At 36.5% G+C, this 21,393-nt stretch overlaps 1 protein-coding gene across 3 annotated transcripts in view; it reads left to right on the top strand.

Moving 5' to 3' along the window:
- The window catches only part of LOC128017739 (SH3 and PX domain-containing protein 2A), a 92,858-nt gene that overhangs the window by 40,423 nt on the left and 31,042 nt on the right, over window positions 1–21,393 (top strand). For 2 of the 3 annotated variants that reach the window (XM_052603233.1, XM_052603226.1), the window contains exons 6-7: window positions 6,490–6,515; window positions 20,876–21,004. In XM_052603233.1, coding sequence (XP_052459193.1) covers window positions 6,490–6,515; window positions 20,876–21,004 — 155 coding nt within the window. Of the gene's footprint in view, window positions 1–6,489; window positions 6,516–17,849; window positions 17,898–20,875; window positions 21,005–21,393 lie in introns of all 3 variants that reach the window. The other variant, XM_052603217.1, reaches the window with a different exon arrangement.

Below are 21,393 nucleotides of genomic sequence, written 5' to 3'. Positions count from 1 at the left end.
ACTTAATTATTTAAATCAGATTGTTCATAAACACACAAGTTAGGTCATATTTCCTGGACTTTTTTTCTTTTAAAGCTTAGATTGAGAAAACAGAAACATCATGTCCTGACATAATCAAATTGTCAGTGTGGATGAACTGTTATGACCACTAGAGGGCAATCTACAAGCATCTACTATTATAGACTTCTTATCCATTGTTTTATTACCATTTAAAAAGCCTTTTCCATAGGAATAGTCTTATTGACAATGTCAATGCTCATTTGCATTTTGGACTTATTGAGTGTTCATTTTGCACACTTCTTGCTGAAAATGGAATTTACACATGCTGTGAAAATCTAATTTTAATTGGAATAAAAGAAATGTCATTCATTTCATGCACTACTAGTATTTAGCTGACGGTCGCCTGCTGTCTATTAGTCTCTCTCTGTCACACATAATTTAAATACAACCTGGCTGGTTGCTTTTCCAGTCAGACACATTTTTCCCACCCAGACAGAATTCTTTACATATCCAGAGCTCACAGACAAGCGACTGGAGTCCCAGGAGATCTGTGCTTTCAGAGCACACTGGAGAGGGTTTTACCCTCACACAAAAGCTGCTATCCAGTACAGTCACAACTGTGATGTCATGGCTGTAGAAGTTGAACCTACAGTACTGTAAGTATAACTGTACACAATCACACTAGAAATAGCATTAACATTTAAAATCTCAAACCATAAAAAAGGAATTGCTAAAGATCTCTCTATCTCTCCGTGTGTCCTTTATTCCATGGAGACAGATGGCAGTGATCAGAGCAGCGTTTCCACCACAAACAGACGTTTGCTATTTTAGACCATCTGATGTTGCGCAGTCTCTCTCACTTGTCTCTCTCTGTTTGCCGACTGTGTACAGGGGAACTTTTTTTTTATTAGCTGCTATGATTGATGGTTGTTGGTAGACTGTATTCCCACATGAAGTGCTGTAAATCCTGGTTGTCCTATAGTCTTTCTGTGTTAGTAAATGGGATGGGGGCTCTGACCTAAACCCCTTAGAGAGACAAGTGACATCTGATCGCAGTGCTTGAAATAAATACACTCAGATTAGATAGTCTGGAAAAACTTTTTATTTTTTCACATTAACATTTCACAACCACAGTGTCCAAATATGTTGTTTATTAAAAAAATCAAGTATTTTATTATTTCAATATTATTTATATTTATCATTTCAATACTTTGCTTGAATTTCTTGCACCGCCGTTCAGAAGTTTTAAAAAAAACTAAAAATAACTAACTCCAAACTTTTGCATGACAGTTTATATAAAAATTATATGTGGCTTGTAATGTTTTATCAACACTTAAAGTGTTAATTTAAAATATGAAAGGCATGTGTAATAGCTCTTAGGCATCTGGGCATAAAACGTAAAGTGATTTTGTATGAAATGAAAGACTCATTCAGTGCAGAGTCTGTCATGAATGGCTGGTTTAGGTGCAAGTCCAGGTGGTCACTGGTCACAGTGAAGTATTATTGTGTGGCTCTTCAGGGAGTAAATGCCGGATAAAACGGCATTAGTTGCCTGAAAAGTGCTGTTGCCTGAGGCTCTGATAAGGGGATCAGTCAAGAATAGAGACAGACAAAGAGACACAGAGAAAAGAAAGAGTAAGTACAGACGATAGCCCAAAATAATTGTGATTTAGTTCAAAGTTAAAGGCCTGTTTCATGTTGTATTTCTGTTGAGGTCCTTTTAGGCAAAGGAATGTCCATGGAGCAATTACTGTTAAAAATGGAAGGAAAATGACATCATGACAATGCTGATTGAAAACCCTAACAACCCCCCAACAAGGGAAAAAAATAGTGTGCTCTGTTGAGTCATCTTCCTGCATAGTTCCTAAAACCGTATGGATTTGCTGTTTGGAAAGGTTTGGCTCTGTGATTGCTCTGCATGAGCAGACAACAGCCAACAAACATGAGTCAGACTGGACCAGGAGGAGGTTGAGTTATTGTTACACAATAACAATGTCTCCCAAACAAAAACAGAATTGTTTTAGGAACAGCAGATTGATTTCAGACACCTTCTCCAGTCACCAGATCTGAGCATCAGTGGACCGTCGAGAGCGTTCAGGAGCGGAGAGTGTGAAGTTCTTCTAGAGATCTGAAGCGTGAGGGAGGATCTCTGTGCTCTGTGTAAACATGCATCATGAAGGTTAAGTTTCAGTAAGTGCTAGAGAAGTCTTGTGTTGTAACACATGGTCCAGTTTCCCGTCCACACTGACGCAGAAACAGAACAATAATAGAAACCAGAGGAGGCAGCCAGATGCTTGAGTTCTTAAACATTGCGTGGCATTTCTTGGTATTTTTGTTCTTCTTGTGTGCGCATGGTTGTGTGTGTATTTTCCTTTTCTTTGACATTGTGCTAAGGAGGGACCCAGGCTGTAATAAGGAACAAAAATATCAGGGTTGGTTTGATTTGGGCCTTGCAACCACTTAGCAATGCTATAGAAATGAGCTCATTCAGAACACCCTTGCTAATAAGTTTCTTTCTTTCTGGTAAATGTATTTAGTTTAGTTCTGTGTAAGAGTCAGGCCTCATTGGTTAGCAGGTCCACCCGTTTCCCTCCTTTCCACCTCATGAGACTGTCCTCATGACAGTGAGATGCCACGAGTTTAAGCTTGTGCAAGAGCTTTGTTGAGCCGTTTGGAACAAATTCAGGACCTCTGAACTCTATTAAACACACTTGAACAACAGATGATGGACCATGCGGTTCAAAAGTTTTGAAAGAAATGAACACTTCTGTTCAGCACGGAAGCATTACATTGAAAAAAAGTGAAAGTTAAGACAAAATAAAGATTTCCTTTTCAAATAAATGCTGTTCTTTTGAACTCTTTGTTCATCAAATAAAATCAGGGTTTCCACAAAAAAATATTAAGCAGCACAACAGTTCTCAATATTGGTAACAATGCTTCTCTTTGGTTTCTCTCGGCTCTACTTCCACATCATCTGTTTTACTGTTTTGACTCGATTGTCAAAATCCTTTACTTCAGTCTGATATTCTAATCATCTCATATTCAAAATCATGTAACTGAATCATGAAAGCCCAGTGCTGGCAGTGTTTCTCTTCTTCTCTTTGTCCTGTTCTGTTTTATTTATCATTAATGTTCTGGTTTTAATCCACTGTAAAGGGCTCATTCTTGATAATGTGTGTATTTGTCGCCCTGTTTATATTTAATAAAAGTAATGGTTCTTTACAGGCATCTATGGTTCTTTTAGGAACTATTCACCAGAAGATTATTTTGGGAAACCAAAAATGGATCTTCTCAGGCATTGCCTTGAAAATCCCTGTTTGGAACTTTTTATTTTCAAGTGTGTAGAAGCCAATGGAGGACCTTTATTAAGAACAGTATTGTATTTGTTGTTGGGGCTCAAAAAGAAATTTCAGTTGCATGACCGCACATTAAAATTCACCTTTAACATTTATTTAACATACTATATGTTTCAACGTAAAATATTAAGAAAGTTGACCTTCCTGAAATTCAGTGTATGTTTTACACACTTCATTGCTGTCTGAGCCGGTGGCCACCATGAGTTTGACGAACATTGAACAGGCTTGCTATTTAAATAGACCACAGCAAATGCCAGAGAGGATTTTATAAAGATACCACCAAGACACATAGCAGAGAAAGCCACAGAATGCGATGCATCACTCGTGGATTTATAGATATTACTTGACTCTTTTATGGTCAGGTGGAGCGAATGAACAGAGCGGTGCCCAATCACCAATTCCTGCCTTTCCTCACCCGTCATCATACACTCCCTCTCGTTTAATTGTGTCTCAGGGAGTGATAAAGCTGAGAACTGTAGATTTTTTGTCTGAAACTTTTGCGGCGACCCAAGTGATGCCATATATTACCTGCAGACCCAGTGAACTGTCACTTCCAATAACACTTTCTCTGCTTAACACTCTCAAGCGATGAATGTGAAGTATTTACTATTAGATACGACTCAAGAGGTTAACAGCCAGGACGATTGGTCTGAAGAGGTTTGGCAGAGACTATTTACTGAATTTCAGCCATGGAAAACATGCACAACAAGCCTTTAAAATTAACCTTTATGTGGATTTCCTAAAGGTTTAGTCTTTGGTTGCATGTAAAGAAAGTACACAAAGCGTTTCTAGTTTACTTTTTAAATGCAAGAAAGAAGACCAACCACAATTCAATATGCAAATACCTAATATTGATGAATTGACATTGAATGCATAGTTTATAGTCTTTGCTTTATTAATTAAAGAAGAGGCACATTCTTGATGCAGATACTGGCATGCTTTAGTCTCTAAAAACTGGGGATTTTCCTACTGTTCATTTCGGACATATTCATAAACATCATGTCCTATATCCATCCTAATGGTGGCAGTTTCCTTTTATAGACAGATAACAGATCTTTCTGATTTAGGGCTTTTAGCACAGTGTCCTGCCTCTATTCTGCTACAAAGAAGTTCATTCTAGAAGATTCGCAGTGACCTCATAATGCTGATCTGGAAAAAAGAGTATTCATTCTCCCACGGGAGTCACAAAGGAGGAGATTGAGCGAGAGAATGATGAAAAGAACAAGATGCAGAGAAGATGGAAGCCTTGTCATATTTTGGACTAGATGGGGGGAATGTAGATATTAAGCAAGAGCCCTTAAGGGTTTTTTAGGGAAATACCATGAATGAGAGTGTGTGTGTGGGATACCTGGAGGGGGTCAAAGAGACAGTATTTCTGAGGAGAACTGACTGTCTTCAGGAAAGTTTCGATGGCATTTTCATTTCATCATACCGTCGTTAAATCCACATTAAAGGAGTGTTAATTAGTGCAGTTCTGCATGCAGCAATAACTCAGGAAACGCTGCATTAAGTTGCATTAAGAAACAATGCATTAAGAGCTTTTAAATGTGATGATAATGTGCAGGGGTGCACATAAGTGGTCCGCATGTCCGCATGCGCAACCAAAATAAAAAATGCGTTATATTAATATGTTCTGACATCGCATTTGCGTACTGATATGGTTGACCGCTGTTTAATACACAATTACCATTTATATCACAAACTGTACTATATAAGTTTTATTTTCAACCTGAAAGCATAAATCTAGGCTATGCCATGGTGTTACTTACCGGCAACCTGCCAAAATAAAAGCCTGCTGATTTTAAGTTTGAATATGATGAAAACGTTTTTAATTTTCAATTTATTTTTAGACGCTTTTATCCAAAGCGACTTAAAATTGGGGAATACATAAAGTGATTCTTCTTAAAGAGGCAAACAAAGAAAGTAGTAGTAAATATTAACATTTTATTTTTAAGTTTACTATAAAATAAATTTATTTGTATTTAATACTAGGACTGCATTTTATTTTTTATAATATTACCACACACTATTATTTAGTTTATTTACTATTATTTTATTTACAAAAAAAACAACTAAATAAATAAAGTGCAATAATATTATAACTATTATTAATACATTTTAATAGTTATATTTAATGGGTCACGCTATATGCAGTGTGGGGACCAAAACCAAATCTTTAGGTTCTCATATGAGAACCATGCTGAAAAAATTATGTGCACCCCGATAATGTGTGAATATTTCTTATTTTGTTTAAAGATCATATTTAATATTTAGTACTGCCCACAAGAAGCTATATAAGGTATTTACATTTCAGTGCAGTAGTAGCCTACATAAAAAAATAACATGCAAGGTGAGGAATCAGCAGACTTAAATTTGTTTCACTCATCTTGAAACTTCAGAAGGACATTTTAACATTAATTTTATATACTTACCAGTCATTACAATGCAGAAATGACACTTTTAAGATGCTCTTTATTGGTTTTAGATGTTATTAGTGATGCTATTAACCATCAACACATCAACCACAATAAAAACCGTCTAACAATAATGCTAAGTTCTCAGGCCAAAACGCGTACCACTCATTTCTTCAGAAAATTTAATAATATAGTTATTCTATTTGTGCTGTTGTCTTCTTTCCATTCATCTTTCCAATGTGAGTGTGTCCAATGTATGTGTCTGCACAATTGCTATATTTTATTGTTCCCTGTATTGGCATCACTTTTCATTAATAGATCTCTTCCCTTGTCACCATCTTGATTTTTCACTGATGGATGAGCGCCACACACAGGCCGGGTGTCATTCTGATCTATTAATCAGGGTGTGTTAAGAGATCCTCCCTTTTCATCCCAGAGCCGGAGGATGAGAGGAGGGACGAGGGGGATAAAAGGATAGAGAAAGAGCTATGGCTCTGTTTAGGTCACATGATCAGATGTTGTGGTGATAGCAGCTGGCACATTCGCTCTTAACGCACACTCGTTCCTTGCCCTGGCACACATCTTGCTCTCACTGTGTGTGTGTGTGTGTGTGTGTTTGTGAGGGTGTGGGTGTGGGTGTGTGAGTGTGACAGCTGTCTGCTGCAGGACATTGTATCACTGTGACTTACTATGTCATTCTGCTGTTGCTTTTTTTACAGGGATTATGGATCCAAACGCAAGTCGGGTAAGACAGCCTTTTATTTACCTCCCATCTGAGAGTTAAACCTGTTGCCGGGTTTAAGGACTAATTCTGCATGCCCTCTCTGTTATTGCGGCATTGAATGACTTGCTGTTTTGCACTGAGCTCAGGGTAAGGGAAAGGGTTTCTTTAGAGAACTGCACATGACTCAGAGGTTTTTTGAGCTCTGGGAGTGTCAGCTGTAAAAGGTTTGGGAATAACTGGCAGGACTTTGGAGGAAAGCCACATGAAAGTATGTGCATTTGTACAGTACTTCATGCTGTTGCCAACATGGTCTCAGCCAAGTTGTTCAGCTGAAGGCACAAAAAAAAAAAAAAAAATCTGGCATCAAATTTTTTTAGCGTTTGGTGCTATTTATTTTATTTTATTATGATTCTTTTCCCCTGAGTGCATGTGTAATGAAAAACAAATATTTATTAAAAAAAATAAAATAAATATATATATATATATATATATATATATATATATATATATATATATATATATATATATATATATATATATATATATATATTATATATATATATATATATATATGTACATACTTATTTCCAGGCTGTTATTATAATGTTGAGGCACAGAGACCTGATGATTTATGACAAGTATTAGACCATGTTTATTTTGCATAGCATGCTTGGATGTGTGTTTTGTGAGTGAACAGCCTTTCTGCAGTTTGGACTCGCTCATAGATTCATATCCATACACACACACACACACACACTCTCTGTTGAACACTAATGCAGTTTGGTTTGGAGTGAGCGTTGGAGTTCCTGTTGTCTCTCCCACACACATCCCTTAGAAACATTTTCCGTTTTTGATCTGTTTGCTTTCCGCTTGTAAACACGCATTCATTTGCTCTGCCAATATTTGAAATTTACTAACATTTGGATTTAGTTTTAGGTTCCGAATATGCAATATAGAAGTTTGAGTGATGTATTACATAATTCCAGATGTTGTTTAATTTCCTGTTGGCTTTTGTTTACTGTATAACTTTAATTTTGCAAAAAAATAAAAAAAATAAAAAAAAAAGTTTTAAAGTGCATCCCTCAATCCTGTTCTTGTTAAAAAATAAAATACCAGCTGTGGTTGCCAGAATAATACTGTAAAATATACAGTAAGAATGTTATAGAGCAACCTGTACATTTTACAGTTTAATTGCAATCCTTTAACTTATACTTATACTTATACTTATACTTATACTTATACCAGCATAATAACACAGTTAAAGAAAAAGACACATGATAAATCAAAGCTGAGGTAAATATTAATATATAGAAGATGCACACAATGGGTCTCATTCATGAAACACGAGCAGAACGAATTTTTGTGTAAATCGCGTGTAAAGTGGTTTTGGCGTAAATTTTCGGATTCATTAAAACGTTCGTATTTTCCAAATGTTAGTTGGTACGAAAGAAATCTACACCTGCTCCCAGCCACGCGTAAATAGTGCGTTTAACGTCTGAACGTTTTGCTCATTAATACGGCTGCATTTTAATTCACCTTAATCAGGTACATATTTACACAGCATTTTGAAAAAAATATTATATATATTAATTACATACGTTTTTCCTTTAACTTTTATTATGAGAGCCAGTAATAGGATCTGTAATATGCTGCCAAACTTCCTTTTTTAGGACCTGATACGCCACTATGTACCCTTGAAAATAAAATGTGGCGTTTTGAATGAACTTCTGATTAAAAAAAAACTTCAATTTCTGCAGCTGAGAAATGTTTCTTTTTCAGTTGCTTTTGAGAAGACATGTTGAAATCCTTCGTTTGGTGTCATAATATGATGCTCATATATAGTTGTCAGTCGGATTTAATAGGCGGGATTTATGGTAATTGAGAGTGAGCGTGCACGCGCATCCCATTTACGACTGATTGGAATTCATTAACACACACACACACATTTCAATATCACATCTGACGTTTACGAAGTTTTTGTGAATCAGGAGAAGAGTTTTCGGGAAGTTCTCTTTACGCGTAAATCACTCAGATATTTACTCGTATATTTACGAATGTTTCATGAATGAGACCCAGTGTCATGGATAAATACAAAACACAATCATAATAACCCATGTGGCATTCAATATAATACAATAAACGTTCAGTTAACGAAGCAAGATGTACCATGAAACCCTTATGTACTTAACTAGAGAGAACTAAGAAGAAACATTTATTTCAGTGAAAACCCTAATGGGACACTTTCTATTAGGGTGTTCATTAAGAAAAGTATGGTCTTTTACTATTTAAAATGCAATTTTTTTTTTTACAGTACATAAATCACATTAACATAAAAAGTGCTCTGACTTGCAACACTTAAACCAATGTTTTGCGATATGGAATGTAGTACTCATGTGATACTGATGTTAAGAGCTGATTGTGTTTAGAGGGTGAAAAGCACATCTACAATCACATGCATGAAGTTCAGCCTAGAGTAATTTCTAGTGACTCTTCAGGAAGGAGTTCAGAGTCATGGTCTTACGCTGTAGTCATTTCAGTACATTTGTGATGAGGCAAAGTGCTAGACAGACAGGTTTAGTTTTATAGATGAAGTTGGACAAGATCGCAAAGAAGGACAGCATTAAGGTTTGTGAATTTATGTTTAGATCATGCTTGTCAGGTCAGGTTTGCACTAAGGTGTGTGTCATCAAGTATGAAAAAGCCACCAATACACAAACACACACGTTTTTCTATCATGTTGGGAACTTTCCATTGACGTCTGTTGTTTGTATAAAGGTTAGGTTTAATGGTAGGCTATTGGTTCTCTCCAATGATATTAAACCTAACCTGAAGATTTTGATTAAAACATTTATTAAATAATACATCCATCCAGTACATTGATTTAGGTTTGATTATGCTTACAGGGGCAATTGGATCCGTTTGCTGTAGGCAAAATCTGATCCAGACAAACATCCGCTAGTGAATGTTAATTCTCTTTTCTTAGACCAGTAGTTATTCTTGAGAAACAGGCAGTTGTTTTGCAGTATTTATCAGGTGTCTGCAGTGTCTATACAAATATTTGTCTGTCCATTCATCATCTGTTTGTCTGTTTGTTAATTCACATTTATTTGTTCTCACAACATTTGAAAATTGCTAACATTTGGGTTTTAATTTGACCAGCAGCTGAGGTGATGTAATAAGCAGTTCCAGCTGTTGTTTTCCCCTTCTGCCTCTCATTTGACAAAAAATCATGTGCAACCACTTATCCTTAGAATTTTGGATCAGTGGAATTCATCATCATCATCATCATCATCCTCTGTTCTGTTCTGTTTTTAAGAAGACCACGCACATCTTCCAGACATCACTAATAATCTGTTAGCTACAAGTGAAATACATCCTGAAGATGTACTCCTTATTACTCCAAAATGTATTTTGCAAGATTGGTCATTTAGTTTTATGTTTAAAGATCTGTGGTTTCACTCTATCTCCATCTCTCTGTCAGTTTGAATATATTGCTTGTTGGTTTCCATATTCATTAATGATCTCTGAGGGTTTAGCAGGTGGAAACTGCAGCTGGGAAGTGTCATCATCAAAAACTAATTTGAATGGGCTTCATATATCCTCTGACAGTCCCGTTTAGCAAAGCTTCCACACCGCCGTGAGAAATGTATTTTTAAAATGTTTAGAAAATTGCTGATTTGCATGACAGCGTAATGCTTGGAAGGAGCATTGTGTTTTTATTAAAGATGAGTGTCACTTCCTGTGTCGGCAATGACTGATTATGAAAACATTATTTTCTTTAAGCTTTTTACATCAATTGCAATCCAATTATTTATATTTCTAATCTGATGCATTATTGGAAGATGTTTTCAGTGACTCTAAAAAAAAAAGACTGTTGTTGAGCAAATCATTCATTCAACAGATCAGTTCCAAACTCTGATTTATGAAGCAGCTAAACGAGTGACTGATTCACTCAATTGATTCGTTCAAAGATGCTGATTCATTCAGGAACAAAACACCACCGACTGTGTGTTGCACAGAGACACATAGCGATGGTGTGGATTTGTTTGGAAGTATTTACGTTTGCAAAAACAAACAATTAACTGTAAATATAGTGTAAGTTACTGAATATTAATTTGTCTTTGTTAACATAAGGCACCGATTCGGAGGTAGGCTTGAGGTGAAACTGATCATGCTCTGGAAACAACAGTACAAATCATATTGCTTAAATAATTGGCTGTAATCTTGGCTGTATTCAAAATATAGCACGCACGGGCTGCTAACTGTTTCATACCTTCTCCCTGCAATGGAAACAGCGCCAGTGTAATCACACTGAAATTATCATGAGATATTCATGAGAAAAACTTTGATATTTCCATAGAGACTAGCAAACCAAAGAGGCATTTCCTTGTTGGCTTAGGTAAACTGTTTAAAGAAAGGGGTCGCAAGTAGACTTTCATAGCTTTGTGGTGGCAGAATGACTGGAGTCTTGTTTCCCTCCGAGGTGGCCCTTACCAGTATATGATTACAATTGAATCACTTACACAGAACATAATTCAATAGTATTACGCAATAACTGAGGGACTTTATGCAAATAAATGGCAGAGCCCTGACTTAATGAACCTCCAGATAGTTTTTGAAACTCTCTGATTCTATTCTAATCGTTTATTGCTACCTTCAGCCATTCTTTGCATGGAATTGTGGGAAATTTCTGTGATTAGTATAAATTATGCCCATAACAGACTCCTTAAAGTCATCAATTGTTCTAAAAACTTGATGCTTGGGATTTTGTTTATTCTTTAATTCTTCACATTGCACTTCAGTGATGGTTTACGTTGATGTTATATATATATATATATATATATATATATATATATATATATATATATATATATATATATATATATATATATAATTATATATATTAGATTGTTGATGTTTTTTGTTCATGCTTTCACTTTTAATAGGTTTTCAGTTATACTGTTCAGAAGATTGTGTTTATACTTTCCACTTGGTAGGATTTTGATTATGCTTTTCAGTACTTTTGCTTACCGTGTAAATATTGAAGGCTGTTGTAATACAGTAAACTCTAGAAGTATATCAAGAGTTTCTTGACTCTAAGACCCTTAAGAGCTCAGTTTGGCTTGTTAGTCACGTTTCCACAGGGAGACCATCTTGACAAGCAGATGGGTTTGAGACACCCTAAGCCACAAATAGGGAACAGTTTTGCCCGGTTCTGTCCTCTCTGAACTGCTCTTATGTCAGTCTGAAGACATAAACCACCTGTTTAGAAGTTCAGAGCCCTGAGGATTAGGTAAAGATTGCCAAAACCGTCTGATCTGTCCTTCACGCCTCACGATAGGAGAAGTTTATATGTGATCTGCCCCATCATTTTGAGCTTAATGTTTCAAACAGTTTTTTTTTTTCTTTTTTAGTTTCCAATCCATTTTTGAGACATAGCAATGTAAATAGTGAATATCTTACAAAATATTTACAAAAGTTAGATTTATTTGAACACACATTAAAAAATTATATATATATATATGTACAGTACAGACCAAAAATGTGGACACACCTTCTCATTCGAAGAGTTTTCTTTATTTTCATGACTATGAAAATTGTAGATTCACAATATATAAATATTAAAAAATTATAAAAAATAAAATAATATAATAATATATTATATATATATATATATATATATACTATATGTAAGTGCTGTCAATCGATTTAAAAAAATACTAATTAATCGCACATTTTTTTCTGAAATTAATCATGATTAATCCTACCCTTTATTTAACTATCCAAGTGCACACACACATTAGTGAACACACACACACGGTGAACACACACCCGGAGAAGTGGGCAGCCATACTGCTGCGGCACCCGGGGAGCAGTTGAGGGTTCTGTGCCTTGCTCAAGGGTCTCGTCTCAGTCGTGGTATTGAGGGTGTAGAGAGCACTGGACATTCACTTCCCCCACCCAAAATGCCTGCCGGACCTGAGACTCGAACCCACATCCTTCGGTTACAAGCCCAAGCTACAGCACCCCGTGCACCTGGACGTTTTTACAACACTCCTCTTATACTGTTCAGAGGTCTTTGTTCCATGGTGAAGAAAGGATAAGCTTTACTTGCAGTTCCTCGCTTTCTGCTCCTCATGTGAGAGTCAGATGTGGAGAGGGGGAAAACGGAGGCGGGATTGTGGGGTTCTGCTGGAATGGGGTCAGTCAGACGTGGCAGAGTGGGTTCAGCGTGATGTCGGACCAGCTAATCTTGTTTACACAAGACTCAGGGCTATGTGGAGGAGTGGAGGGGCCATACGGAGAGAGATCGGGAGAGAGAGAGGCGTGTGGAACAGATGGGAGATTTAGAGGAGGAGGGATAGTTTTAGTTTGAGAGGAATGTTTGCCTATGTATGTTTGGTTATATTTGTCTGTTCTAGGGCTGTGTATTGCCCCGTATCTGGCGATACGATACGTATCACGATACAGGGGTTCCGATACGATATATTGCGATACTGTAAACTAGGCGATATATTGGGATATTTCTTATTTTAGGAACAGTATATATTGTAAGTAAAGCTGTCATTAAGAACACCACCATATGCAAACTCTTAGCATAAATAATTTAAAAAAAAATGTTTTACCAGAACACATTGGGATCTGCATTTGTAATAATTAGTCCCAGTAACATTCATTGTTATTGAACCACTTTTTGTGCAGTATGAGTAAAGGGGGATAAATTTAATTGCTTGCAGTCTCCTTTAATAAAATAAAACAATAGAAAATCTATAAAATCATAGTCTAAAAAAACAAGGTTTGTGCATTATAAAGAATATAATACAGTACCCACAAAAGCCTAAATGACGGCACACTTCAGCTTTGTACACTGAAACATGAACTGGGACAATTCCCTGTCCCAAATGACACACTCCGGACTTGTGGACTTCCTCAGAGTCCACACTTTGGTGACGTCATGTAGTGCAGACCTATAGGGCCCTTGGCGCTAGTCCACTTAGGTATTTTTGGGACAGACTCGATCGTCACGCCGGAAATAACGGTCTGGTTGTTTTTTGACAGGAGCTGTAGGTTCGGGGAATATGCTGCCTATTGTTGTTGTAAATATAAATACTAGGTTTACATATGACTCAGTAAAGAGCTGACATTCGGTTCTAGTTATTTAATGAATCAAAATGCGATCGTATTATTCAATGTGCTATTATTATATTTGAGATATCAACCACTGGTCGATGACCATAATGTTTGTACAGACTGTAGGTAACAACTCGTAAAATGTAAACCTAGGTCATAAAAACTTTAATGATACCTACACTTAAATATTTTCTTCTCAGCCATGTCATTAGTTGCCCTTGAGCGAAATCTCCTCCCATCCATTGTCTGATTGGGATTTCGCAAGGATTCCTGGGTAGTTAAATTGTGCGGAGCCTGGATCTATGCGGGCTTCGTGGAAGACTGCTTTAAGGCTACAAAAGGGGCGCTGCTGAGCACACTTCAGAGCATTAAAATGCTGAATATGATGGCCGAAATAAAGTTGAAACAAAACAACTGCCATGATTCTTGTCCAATTTTCTTATTTATATATTGATATTTTTATTGATATTAATATGTTTTTGAGAATCGGTACAGTATCGCCAAACAAAATATTGTGATACTCATGTGTATCAATATTTTCTTACACCCCTGGTCTGTTCTGGATAAGTCGTGGCTTAGTGATTAGAGAGTATGACTCATAACACTGAGGTTGTGGGTTCAAGTCTCGGGCTTGCAGTACCATGAGTTAGGTGCCCGTGAGCAATACACTGAACCCCCAACTGCCGCAGCATAAATGGCCACCCATTGCTCTTGGTGTGTGTTCACGGTGTGTGTGTGCACTGTGTGTCATGGTTAATGAATGCAGTTTAAAAAAGAATGTATTACTGTAAAAATAATACCTTTTCCACAAATGCTGAACTGTGAAAACTATAAATAATAGAAAAACAGGTTTTTGTATGTGTGGGGGTCAAAAATGAAAAAGGGTTTTTAAGTTTAATGTTTAAAGCTTTTTTTTTTCCTTGTACATTGAAATGTGTCCTTTTTTTAAGCAAAAATTAATTCCACTTATTATTACCATGATTTACTTCATAAAATGTCATTCAGTGGAACAATAATTTGTATTTATGAAAAAAATATTGTCAGGTATATTTAGAACAAGAATCATTGGATGACATTAAAAGACTATTAATTCTTATTTGAAATCTTTACTAATCTTAATTGCTACTACCTTTCAAACCACTAGGTTTTAGCCATTAGTCAGCAATAATACAAAAAAAAAAAAAAAAAAACTAGAAAGACTAGAAAAAACTATTTAATACTGGTCTAGGTCTGGAAACAGGCTTAAACAATGAAGGTAAAAGGCAAAATAATTATGGAAAATGAATGATGACAGCACAAGACTTTAATTTAAGACCTTTAACTTTTAAAACTATGTTCTAAAGTTTTAATGAAGTACTTGTATGGTAAAAAGAAAATATGTTTTTATTTTATTTATTTAAAATATTCCTGGAAAAAAAAATCAACCCCTGTGGCATTAAATTTCTCAGAAAATACCACATATGTACAAAAATAGATACGTGTTGCTTAGCATGTGTTTTGTTGTTTAAAGTGTGCCGACTTTTCTGTCTCATGTGACCTCTCTGCCAGAACACAATTGGTCAGCATATGGTTTGACTTTCATTTGTTGATGTTTTCTTGATTATGTGGTCTAAATGCTAAGCCTTTATAGCCAAAAACTTAATAACTTCATAATATTAAAATCAACATAACTGTCTTTTTCATAGCGACCAAAATGTCTCCAGTGTGCTAGGGATGTCCAAGCCAAGAGATGTCTTCAACCAAATAGATCAGAGTCCATAGCGAACAACTGCAAGAGAGTCCATAATGAACAAGTTTTGTATTTCTCTTCATATTTATGGAAATACTATAGCATGGGTGAAACATAACTCCTGCCACACAAAGGTAAGAAAGACAGAGACGTTTCCTGTAATGAGGTCAGAAGGTCGACTGTTAGGGGTCAGAAAAGTGATGTAAATAAGAGTGAGAGAAACCAAAACAGACATTCTAACACCACTGTCCTGAACTTAATCAGTGGTGTGTGTGAGCGATGCTGTGTGTGTCTGTTTATCATGGGTGGGAGTGTGAGAGATATGCTGAGTATATGCTCATAGCAGTGAGTGTTTCAGTGTTTCGGTGTAAAGGAAGGGTCAGAGAGGTGGGAAGATAACATCTGTCAGATGTGAAGTGCTTTACTAAAAGGATTGATCTGTTCACGGGGGTGTGGAGCATTTGTTAATGATTTGACCTCCAAGGCCCTTGAGTCAGTTTGATTCAGACTCATGAAGTTTTTGTTGCAAAGGACAGTGTTGACCTCAAGATAAAGCCTGAACTGGAAAGTAAAGGTTCATCAGACTCAACAAAAACATTTCATGATATTCATGCTATGATGTACCAATTACAAAACCAAAGCTATATTCTAAAATACTACTTTTATATTTAATTAAGTAATAAAAAAAAGGCATATAGCATATTTTCTACCTGCTTCAAGTTTTTCCAATTTTCAGTTTTTCCAGAATTGTATTATTTTTAATGTCGTCTTGGTATCATAGTACTGGTACTTTTGACATCAATAATTACTAAATTATAGTTGTGTTGATACATTTTTCGCCAATAAAATGTATGTTTAATATTTTATGTTTATTGATGCTAATTTTATCATAGATGTTGAGGATTTGGAACATGGATCTGATATGGTTTTAGTAATCCATGCTCCTTTGAAGCCAAAAAGAGACGATAATAATACCATGACATTTGTTTGACATTTTTGTGAGTGATTTGCCAGTAAATCTGCCACTCTTCAGTGCTCAGATCAGAGTTTGGCGGGAAACAATCCCTATGAGTTTGAAAGGCTAACAACTGCGCGGATCAAATTTGCCTGTTTTATTTGTTGTGTTAACGTTCAGCTCACAATCACGTAGAATGTAGAAGGGAAGAAATGTCAGGAATGAATGGATTAGGAGATGGAGGTGTTGAATAGAATGGAAGGGTGGAGGGATATTGGGCGAGGTTTGTAATTTTGGGTAAAAATATAACATTGCTTGCCCCAACATCTTGAATTCTGTTGGGGCTGAGTGTGTTTATTGTTACATTTTTCTTTTTTTCTTTTTTTGATGTCATGCATGCCTTTGTGGGGAGTCAATTTATACATTGAAGTGTTGAAAAGAAATAAACGAATTGATTGTTCCCGTCAACTGAGACGTCTCCCTGGTGCTTTCTTATATTTTTACAGATAGTGACGTGTGACATTTAATTACCTGACGGGTATTGGTGCGTTGCTTTGTGTGTGCATGTGTGCTAACAGAGAAGATATTAGGAAACTCTGCTGTGACATACTTGCTTTCCAGGCAGTAGACTTGTAAGAGCAGACACACACACACACACACACACGCACGCACATGCACACACACACACACACACACACACACACACTCTCTCGTTGGTATATGTGGTTTATGGGGACTCTCCATAGGCGTAATGGGTTTTATTCTGTACAAACTGTATTTTCTATTGCCCTACCCCAACACTACACCTAAACCTAACCCTCACAGGAAACTTTGTGCATTTTTGGATTTTCAAAATAACTAATTCTGTATGATTTATAAGCGTTTTGAATTATGGGGACACTAAAAATGTCCTCATAAACCACCTCCTCATTGTAATACCTGTGTCATACCTATGTCATTATACAAATTTGTGTCCTCGTTAACCACATAAACAAGCTCACACACACACACACACACACACACACGCACACACACGCAGACACACACACACACACACACACTCACAGAGACAGTCACATTGTAATGACCGAGGCATTACAGTAATGGAACATTTTCAATTGAAAAATTTAATGGATGTAAAAAATAAAGTTAAAATAATAAAAGTGCTTGATAAAAAAATAATAATTTTTTTTACAAATTAATGAAATGGTCCTAAAAAGGCCTTCATTTTTTGATAAAGTATGCAATTTCTTATATTTTTATCAAATGATTTAAAGTTTCCTATCATTAGGAAATTGTTTTAGGAATAATGCTAATTTCAGAGCTAATGCTAATGGCCTATGCATATATAACAGATTTAAAGGAAGGAAGTGAGCTGTACTGCAAGTGCATATCAATGTTTGCTTTTGGCTGGGTTTTGCAGTTTTGATGAAAACATGCATTGCTGGCTGTTGTGTCTTTTCCCACTCTGTTCTGACTAACATTCATACTCCTTTTCCCCTCTGTTTTCCCTCTTTCCTCTCTTTTCCGCTTCCCTCAGTTTGGATGTATGGCCTTCAGGACAGTCCAACAAAATCTGAGGCCTCAGGTAGATATGCTATGTACTGTATGTGTGCATGTCACATTTGCTTTTGCAACTCTTCAGTGTGGAAATGTCCTAGTTTTTACAAGTATTGTTCCTAAAACAGTTGATCAGGGTCCAAAATTAACACTCTTCAAGTGTCAAAACAAAATTAGTCAAAAGCTATTAAACACCATTTGGCTGCTAACTCCATTAGGAACTGTAACATGATACACAGATTGAATCTCGTTCTAACAGTGAGCCTGATGTAAGCAATTTAAAAATTACATTTTGAAATGAATATAATGATAAATATGGCTTCTAGTGGTGTGTGGATGGGCATGCCTATGGGAATTTATCTGGCTAAAGAGTCATAAAATGTTCTCCTGAGACATTTATATAATGAAGTAAAAAACCTCTTCAGGTTTGATTCCAAAACTGGAACTTTGTTTTTAAGAGCAAGAGCTCATTTAGCAGATCTTACAGGTCTGCAGGTTTACTTGTGGCTTATAAAGTTTATGCTAGAAGACGAAATATTTAGGATAGGTGTTGCAAGGCCAGCAGCGAAGAGGAAAACATTCAGTGTGAAAGCGGAGGATGTAAAACATGACATGAGAGCTTGTTGTCTCCCCTGAGTCCTCTCCCGGGAAGTCTTACAGACGACGGCCTGTAAATAAACATTTCAGAAAAGAATGCACTCTGTTTTCAGAAATAAATGCTGACGCTCACAGAACTACAGCCCATGTGGAGTGTGTTCTCGCTATGATCATCACACACACACCCTACATATTTGGGCAGTTTCCTGCAAAATAAAGAAAACACTGATTATGTAACGCATATCATTTTCTTGTGCACATGCTTTCTTAAAACATTTCATAGTCCGGCTAAAGAATGGTAACTTCTAACTTTTCCCAGCTGTTCATTACCTAGTAAGCTTGTTTAGTGCTAGTCAAAGATAGACCAGACATAAGTATATTCTTATACTATGGTATTCACAAACACTGGGCACATAATCAATGGTTTGTTTCCAACAAGACTTGCTTACAACATAGTAATTATTTATATGTGCTTGCATGAGGTACAGCAAATGTACCTCTTTGAATAAATTGTTAAAAAAATATGATGCATTTTTAGTTTTTGTAAGTACATTTGAAATATTTCCTATTTAAAGCCTCTAGTTTTCAGACGCCCACACTTTAGAAGAACAGGGAGAATAACCACACAATTTCAAGTGCATATAAAAATCATTTGAAGTTTTAATAACTATACACAGAAAGTCTTGGAATGCATTAGCCAGAAATGTTTGATGTGTTATACTTTTGATTTTTTTAGTTTACAAACAACATTAAACAGCACGTTTAGCCCTTTTTTATTGCTGTAATACGAACAGGATATTCAATGAAAAATGCACTACAAAAACAGAAACTTTTTATTACATATTTGAAAGAAGCCTCACTGACAGACACAGACACACAGCAACAGACGTTTGTCTGGTTTCGTCGAATCAGTGTTTTAACCCTGTTGGGGTCTATTTGCTTGTTTTCACAGACTGAACACATTGAAGCAGCATTTGTTGGGTTTTGTAATGTCTGAGAAAGGTCGTATTGTAATCCAGTGACTGTTGCCGTTGTCTGCATGTAGTGCAGTATGAATTGACCTTTATGCTAATCAGAAATGCATGTATTTAATAAAACATAAATGATCCTTCAGAAATTATTGTAATATGCTGATTTGGTGCTCAAGAAGTATTATTATTATCAATGTTAAAAACAGCTGTGCTGCTTAATACTTTATGAAACACACACACACATATATATATATATATATATATATATATATATATATGATTAATAGAATGAACATAATTTATTTGAAATGATTGATTTTTTTGTAACAGTGGAAGCATGTAAACATCAACTTTACAGTCAGTTTTTTAATGTAATTTAATGTTATTAATATAGCAATTTAATGTGGGGGAGATGCAATCTTTAAACTAGAATTATGGAAATTTTACTTGTTCATTCTACTGAAAATTCACTCATCATGTACTCTTCCGTCATTCTGAAGCTTGAAAATACTTGTCCTCATTCACGTTCATTTCACATATATATATATATATATATATATATATATATATATATATATATATATATATATATATATATATATATATATATATGAATATATATTTTACACAATAAAGTAAGTCATATAGGTTTAGGACAGCAAAAGGCTGAGCAAATGATTACAGAATAAAAATTTAAGTCACTGATGAAGAAGAACCGGTTAAAGAGATTGTGAGAGGAAATACAAAAAATAAGAGAGAAGGATAGAGAAAGAGAGCATGTCTTAACCCCAGCTGAAATGCTTTCTTTTTCTGTTTCACATAAACACAGCTTCTCTCTCTTTACTCGCCCTGCTCATATGTTTCTTTTTACAGATTGGAGCAGTCTACCCTGATTGGTGTTTTTCTCTCTTCCCGTTTCAACCAAATGGGAGGAGAGATGGAGAGAGAGAGAGAGAGAGAGAGAGAGAGAGAATTGAGTTTGAAAAATGAGAAAGGGAGGGCCTGAGAGAGGGTGGGAGGCCTGCTCTTGCTCGTCTGTTAAAGAAAACTTTCTCTCACTCCACTTGTGAGTCACGTCCTTTACTGTAAACAGCTCTTTCCCAGCCTCTTTTCCCTTCCTTAAATTACTCCCTGCTTCCTCCAAAAAAACCTTCTCTGTATTATGGAGACCCAGCATCACCAAGACCTTATCGAGCTCTTGAGTCCCTAAAGGAAGTCTACCTCGCCTTTCTTTTGTGTAATCTTCCTTTCCCCCCTAAATGGCCCGTCATTGCGGAGCATGCACAGTCAGCAGGAGTTTGATTTGCGCTAGGCTGCAGAGTGTGGATGGCGGTGTACAGGGGTCAAGCCAGAGGTCGCTGGCAGGGCAGGGTTGGCGGGGGAAGTGCAGGGACGGCGGGACGGTGGCTGACAGCCTGTTTTTTCCCTTCGCCGGCAGGATTGGACAGCAGTGAGCCCATGGTGCTGGAGCAGTACATGGTGGTGGCCAGCTACGAGCGGCAGGAGAACTCGGAGATCAGTCTGAAGGCTGGAGAGATGGTGGACGTAATCGAGAAGAGCGAAAGCGGTGAGTACTTCGCACACACTAGAGCTAATTGCCTTACCACATGGTTTTAATTGGTGAAAGCTTGTGTATACACAGACACACAGAGTTGCCTGCACACATGAATGCTTTCAGATGCTCAATGATCTAAATGTCAAGTGGGTCTTGTTTTTTGCCTCCACATCTTTTCTGATACATTCCTTCTCTTTGATGTATAACTCCTTTAGTCTTTGTCCTTAAGATCCCCCTGGTTTCCTCTTCTGATCCCTTCCTCTCCCTGTAAATCTACAGTTTTGTTCTTGGCTCCACTGGGAGGTGTCATATGGACAGTTATCTTGGTGGTCGGCCAGAACCCCCTATAGATCTCTAGGATTGAGGCCAGATATATCTGGAATGTCCATGAGATAGGCATG

The sequence above is a fragment of the Carassius gibelio genome, chromosome A1 (genome assembly GCF_023724105.1).
Source record: "Carassius gibelio isolate Cgi1373 ecotype wild population from Czech Republic chromosome A1, carGib1.2-hapl.c, whole genome shotgun sequence".
Classification (NCBI taxonomy): domain Eukaryota; kingdom Metazoa; phylum Chordata; class Actinopteri; order Cypriniformes; family Cyprinidae; genus Carassius; species Carassius gibelio.
Note: the sequence above shows the minus strand (reverse complement) of the source record. Positions and strands in the feature narration are given on the sequence as shown.